Below are 6,542 nucleotides of genomic sequence, written 5' to 3'. Positions count from 1 at the left end.
GCTCGTCGAGGCCACAATTCGGCGAACTGTAGCATCCCACAACTGAAAACCTTCCCCATTTAACTAACACCATCCCCCTGTCCCGATCGACCTCGGTACAGGGGGGAGCCGTTCTATCACGGCTAAACCACACCACCACGGAACCCTCCACATCCCCAAACCAGTGCGGTTGGGAGGGGATGAAGTAGGGTTCCGTGACCACTGCCAGGCCAACCCCAAACTCCGCCAGGTGCTGGACCATAAGGTCTTGCGCCCGGCGGCATCTATTGAGGTTGGCCTGCAGTATCCGGAAGGGGGACCTATCAGGCATTATTTAAGCACTGACAGATACCCCTTCCATCGCCGACTGTCCCAAGGGAGGATCCCCTTGTGTCGGCTCTACAACGACATCCATGTTTTGGGAGGGGTTCGGGGGAGTACTTGAACAGCTCCCCCAGGCTTCGCTCCTGTCGCAGTGGGTGGGTCCGCACCACCCCCCTTTCTACGACTATTCCTCGGCTTAGATGGCGGGCAGCAAGCCCTGCTGCCCACCTTATGATCAGCCGGCCTCCCCACCGCCTCACAGACAACGCAACGGGGAGGCGCGACACAATCGGCTGCCCGGTGGGATGGGTCCCCGCACCGGTAGCACAATGATGAGCGATCGACCGCCGCAGTGCATCGCTGCCGAACGTGACCTAAGGCCAAGCAGCGAAAGCACTGAAGCGGCCTGGTCGCCAGCACCACCACCCGTGCAAGGGACCATCCCACCTTTACCTTCTGCGCCCTCTCAATTTTAAGGGCGGCCGCAGCAGGGCACTGCACCCAAATAGTGCCCAGCCCATTGGGGGGGATTTTTATCTCCCCCACCCGCACCAAATCAGGGGCACAGCCACCCGCCACAGCCACCGCAGTCACCACCTCCTGAGGGGTGACGGAGATATCGAGGCCCGTCAAACGGAATTCCGCTTTCTTAACGGGCCTCGACACTCTAACGTCCATCCCCCTCAGGGCCGAATACATTTTAGCCGCCAAAACATCAGCCCTGGAGGCCCCCTCCGCTCCGGGGATCTGAATAATCAGACCCCCGTTTATAGCTCTCTTCCAGGTGAGGGCCTCTATGCCGAGGTCCCCCAAATTGATATCCTGGCGCGCCACTTTGATAGCTTCTTCGTAAGTGGCCATGCTCCCCTCCGGCACAGTTATCGTAACTGCTGCCGTACGGGGAGGGGCCACCACACGAGGTGCCGAACCTTTTCTGGTCCCGGGCTTGCCCTTAGGGGAAAGCATCCGGACACCATTTAAAAGCGGCAACGCGGCCGCCTCTCTCCTAGCCCGCCGGCCCACCACCTGTGACCAAGCCTCCCCAGTGGAGGGGGGCGAGACCACAGGCCAAGCCTGTGGTTGAACCCCGGGAGGGGCTGCCAGCCTCAACGGATGGGAGACAGGGGTCGTCAATGCGACCCCCAAAACATTTCCATCTCCCGCTATCGTCTTTTTCTTTTTCTTCTTTTTCCTCTTAGCGGGGGGAATTACCCCGCCAAGAGGAACAGGACCTCCCGGCAACAAATTGGCGGGACCGCCAATAGTGGTGGCCCTCGACTCCTTAGCCAATTGGGTCCCAAGAGGCTTCAACGCTCCCACTCTAGCAGAGGGGAGAACGTCCCGCCGGTCCAGCCCAAGCTCCCGCTGAAACGAATTAAGCTTCGCGTCAATGAGAGCCCCCAGCTGGGCCAACAGGACGGCATCCCCTCTAGGTGCCATAACATGGACCCCCACATCAGACGGGTCAGCGACCACGACAGGCTCAGGGGCCTCCGGAGCCATCAAGGAGGGCGAAGGCGATGTGGGGACATCTTGCCGCCTTTTCATCGCCATCATCTCCTCCCTGATGGCCCCAAGAGTCTCCCGGGTCTCCTGGAGTTCCTTCTTCAAGGAGAGATTCTCCGCCCGCAGTTCGTCCCACAAATCTGCGGACGGAGAATTCGCCGGCACGACGGCAGAGGGAGCGGCCGCGGGGGAGCCGAGAGATGGCCTGAAAGCCCCTCTTCGCTCCAACTCCCTCGCCGCCGCCTCGATCTTCCTGGCAGACTCCTTGAAGTCCCGGACGAACGTGCCCTTCAAATTGCCACTCCTTCTCGCCAGCCTTTCGACGTCGCGAGAATGGCTTACGATTAAAGAGGCAAGCTCGCCCGGAAGAAGACCCCTCATGTCCGCAAGGTGGTCATAAACCTTAGGGGCACGGTCCTGTCTCTTGCTCCGCGGAGAATCCAGGATCGGTGATCCTCTCCTCTTCGCGGGACAAGAGACCGCCGACCCCAAGGACCTCACCGAGACAATATCATCCTCAATGTCGCGAGTGCTCCCTCCGGTAATACTCCACAAAATGTCGCCAGTCCCATCCAATCCCGAAGGACGACTTCTGGGCCTACTCCGCGATATAGATTGCGGGAACAGAAATTCCTGGATTCTCTCCTTCAGGACGGTGTCGGCCACCGATCCAACAGCAGGACCAGCAACAACGACCGCTTCCGGGCGCGGTTGCCCCTCCTTCACGACCGCTTCCGGGCACGGTTGCCCCTCCTTCTCGACCGCTTCCGGGCGCAGTGACCCCTTCTTCACTACATCTATCTCCCGAGACACATCATTAGAAAACATTTTATTCATATCGGCCTTGGTTAATACCCCCACCCATTTCTGAGCAGGAGCCTCACTCGTCAGCCACTATTTGCGATAATGGCGGACGTGTGTGTATACTCCCGGGGGGTGCCGCTCCACCCCTACCGCCGGGGATCCTAGGGCCCCATCCCTGAGGCCCCTTGTCACTACCCGACCCCGGATAAGGCCGGAGGTGAAAACCCACCCACCTACTACTGTGTGCGAGCGCCCACACACAAATTGTGCGTAGGCGCACGCGCACATCAGTGGCGCGCTAATGACCGGTGCATCCACCGGTCCACCTAGATGTGCAATGGTGCTACCATCACCGCGCGCCGAAGCTTAGTAGTTAGAGACATTTTATTATAGAGGTTAGTCATCCTCGCGGGCCGGCCGATCAAGGCAAGCCCCCCGTTCCGGTAAAACATGACCACCGGCTTACGGTATGGGGCCCCTGACAGACGTTGCCGCTACGTCTTTCCGTCAGGGACACTAGGGTTACCTGCCTACTCCGTCCGCACTCTGTTTCAGCCAAAGCCTACGCAGAGTCCCGGGGGCCCCGCGTGGAGGTGGAGTAGAAGGATTTTGACCAGGATGGAGCCATCAACTTCACCGAAGTTCTTCACCCCAGGCCTCTCTCCCGGACACGTACCGAAGGCCGTGCCACGGACAAGTGCCCAGTTCAGAAGAACATCAGTTCCATTGAGGTTTCCATTCGGAGGAGGGGGATTTCCAAGAGGTATGGAGGCCTCGAGGTCATTCCCTACAACCGTCTGGAATCCGTCCCAGCCCTATGCCCCCTCTCTAACCTAACCTAACCTAATCTAACCTAACCTAATCTAACCTAATCTAAATTAACCTTTTTTTTTTTTTTTTTTTTTTTTTAACGAGGAGGGGAAAATACTTTCCGTACGTAGTGAGGGACTCCGGTGTTGTATACCCCCTAAAAACCCCTCCTCCTCTAAGTCGCGAGTCTACTTACCTCCACAGTACCCGTTCCCCCGCGGAATCCGCATATACAGCATTACTGCACGGGGTAGGAGTATCTGTTGGGATCTAACCTACATTTCTACCTTCGCGCGCGAGGTTCCTCTCTTCTCGTTGGGTTGCTCGTTCTATCTCTTCTTTCTTAGTCATTATTATGTTTATATACTGTCTAAGTCTCGGCATCTTTATGGGGTCATTTAGCCACGCAATTAGGTCACTCCAGTTTAAGGGACCGTTTTCGTTGAAGAGTGCATCCCTTTCAGCGTTCCAGACTGAGCATTCCAGTATGGTGTGTTCTGGACTGTCTGTGGATTGTTTGCAGGCTATGCAGCAGATGTCGTTCCGTTTCCCTATCTTATGTAGGTAGTCTGCAAAGCATCCATGACCTGTAAGGACCTGTGTAAGGTGGAAGTCCAGCGTTCTAGGGCCCCATTCGATCCATTCACTTATTTTGGGGATAAGAGTATGGGTCTTGCGCCCGTGTGTGGCAATGTCCCATCGTGTCTGCCATAATTCCATAGTTGTTTGTCTTTCGGTTTCCTTGATGTTTTTCATTTCCGCTTTGTAGTCGTACTCAGATGTTCTGTCCACATTTATTGCTCTTAAAAATATGCGGCGTCTCTCCTCTGCCAGTAGAGTGAGGGGAGGAAGGCCAGAAAGCACACATAAGGCATCTAGAGAAGTAGTTCTATAAGCCCGGATGACTCTGGAAAGAGACATTTTTTGGACCCTGTTTAATATCTTAGCTTTAGTTGGTCTGCTCGAGATTATGGACCATATAGGTGCCGCGTATAGTATAATTGATTCAATTACTCTATAGTATAGGACACGCGAGAGAAAAGATCCGCCACCAATGTTGGGCATAATGCCGTTTAGGGCTCCAGCTATCTTGGTTGCTTTGCCGGTGGCATAATTTTAGATGTTCGGTATAATATTGGTTTCCCTCCATTACGAGGCCCAGGTATCTCGTAGATTTTTTGGGCTCCAGAGTCGTGTTGTCAAGCCTAATGTTAATACCTCTTGTGGATTTCCTTCCCGTTAGGTGAACCATTTCAGTTTTCTCATGTGCTAGTGAGAGGTGGTTTAGCCGAAACCAGTTACTAATCTTTGTGAGCGCCTCAGTGGTAATCCTGGATAGGTCTTCTGCAGTGCTAGATGTAACTACGAACGCGATGTCGTCCGCAAAACCAAATAGGTGAGCACCTCTGGGAAGTGGGATCTTTAGTAGATCATCATACTGTATGTTCCAGAGCATCGGCGCCAGGACCGAGCCCTGGGGAACTCCAGCATAAAATTGGGTTTCCGTATTCTGACCGTTACTGTTGGTATGTGTGATCGATCTATCTTGTAGATAGTTTTTTAATATACCGAGCAGTCTGCTAGGTAGCTTCCTTTTGGAGAGGGCATTTATTACATTTTGCCATTTTATGGTGTTGAAGGCATTACGCACGTCCAGTGCGACAAGGACGCAATGATGTGATTTGTTCCTGGCCCTATCCCAACGGTTTACTATCTCGTGGATCGCGTGGATCGTGCTTTTACCGCGACAGAATCCATATTGGTTTGGTTCATAGGATATTCTCTCTTGTAGTCTCGCTTTGAGGCAGTGTTCCAAAATTTTGCCCAAGTTGGATAGGACAGAGAGGGGTCTCCATCCAATGCTACCATCCGGGTCCGGCTTCTTTGGGATTAGCACTAAGCGTCCCTTCTTCCACGGTTTGGGGAAGTAGCCCAGGTTGTAACAGGTATTAATTACGTGGGTGACATGTGTCAATGCTAGGCTAGAGAGAAGTTGGACCAGTTCGGATGGTATACCATCTAGCCCGGGTGCCTTCTTCTTTACAGCCTTCATTGCCTTCATAACTTCTTCGTTAGTGAAGGGACGGTCAGTATCGTCGTATGTGGTATCTTCCTCAGAAGAAACCGCAATCGGATCGGGCCTTGTTTGGAAGAGAGAGTCAATGACCTCTCTAGTCTCATCATCCGATATTATCCTCGGGGGGGGGCTTGCCGGCTACCGTTCTCATTACCGTCTTGTAAGGTTTCCCCCATATGTCCGTATCCAGTTCATTAATGAGGGTGTTCCAGGCCTTCCTTTTGGAGCTTGCGATCTCGTGTTTGAGTCGTTTCTTGTTGATGTTATGTGTATTTAGGCATCTATCTACCTCCTCTGGCGATCTGTCTGGATGTTTTTTTTGTTTAGCACGTGCTCTCTGAAGCGCTCGGCGCGAGCTGATGGAATCTCTTCGGATGGCAGCAATTTCAGCATTCCACTTGGCGTTAAAGTCGCCAGCAATTATGCACTTGTCCGTTTGTACCGTATCCAGAAACCTTTCTAGGTCGGATATTCTGTCCATGTAGGATTCCAGGCTTATGTTAGGAGAGAAGTAGCATGAGATAAATATGTAGTCCTCGAGCTGTACGGCAACAATACCTTTGGCTTTAAATAGGTTTTTAATACAGCTGAACTTGTTTGTCGGTTGGGGTATCCAGATTGCGGCATCCTTATGACCGTCGTTGAACCAATACGTTGGTGGAGACCATGGTTCAGAGATGAATACTATGTCTATTTCATACTGTTCAGCAGAGTGGGTAAGGAGCTCTTGAGCGTTTTTGCAGTGATTAAGATTGATCTGTAGCATTCTGATTTGTCTTTTTTCTAGTGTGGGAGTTTCGGTTTGATGTGCCATTTGATAAGATGGGTGTAGGTAAGTATAGGTAGGTAGGTAAAGGTGAGTATAAATGTTATAGGTAAACGACGTATGTATATTGGTGTAACCAGAAGTATATAGCTATTATAAGAGAACGACGGTAAGTATGTATGTAGGTGTATCCAGGTGAGTATAAGTAGGTATTAGTATGAGTATTGTTCGGGATTCGAATTATGGGATTTGCCGGCCGTTACGCCAACCGTCGAG

General features: G+C 52.7%; 1 protein-coding gene across 1 annotated transcript; it reads right to left on the bottom strand.

The window, feature by feature from the left end:
- Positions 1-378: 378 nt before the first annotated feature.
- LOC143219885 (uncharacterized) lies at positions 379-4,344 on the bottom strand. The gene is made up of 3 exons (XM_076445693.1): positions 3,703-4,344; positions 3,080-3,175; positions 379-2,676 (listed from the first exon to the last, which is right to left on the bottom strand). Exons 1-3 carry the CDS (start codon positions 4,342-4,344, stop codon positions 379-381), a joined length of 3,036 nt encoding a protein of 1,011 aa, XP_076301808.1.
- Between the last annotated feature and the right edge of the window lie 2,198 nt (positions 4,345-6,542).

The sequence above is a fragment of the Lasioglossum baleicum genome, unplaced genomic scaffold (assembly GCF_051020765.1).
Source record: "Lasioglossum baleicum unplaced genomic scaffold, iyLasBale1 scaffold0088, whole genome shotgun sequence".
Classification (NCBI taxonomy): Eukaryota; Metazoa; Arthropoda; class Insecta; order Hymenoptera; family Halictidae; genus Lasioglossum; species Lasioglossum baleicum.
Note: the sequence above shows the minus strand (reverse complement) of the source record. Positions and strands in the feature narration are given on the sequence as shown.

Bases quoted from the DNA above. Each gene is read 5' to 3' on its own strand.
- LOC143219885 (XM_076445693.1), bottom strand. From the start codon at position 4,344: ATGTCTCTTTCCAGAGTCATCCGGGCTTATAGAACTACTTCTCTAGAT. The intron at 3,176-3,702 runs GTAGGTTAGATC...GACTCTGCGTAG, and splicing joins TCGCGCGCGAAGGTAGAAAT to GCTTTGGCTGAAACAGAGTG. The intron at 2,677-3,079 runs GTAAGCCGGTGG...GCTCCTGCTCAG, and splicing joins TCTGTCAGGGGCCCCATACC to AAATGGGTGGGGGTATTAAC.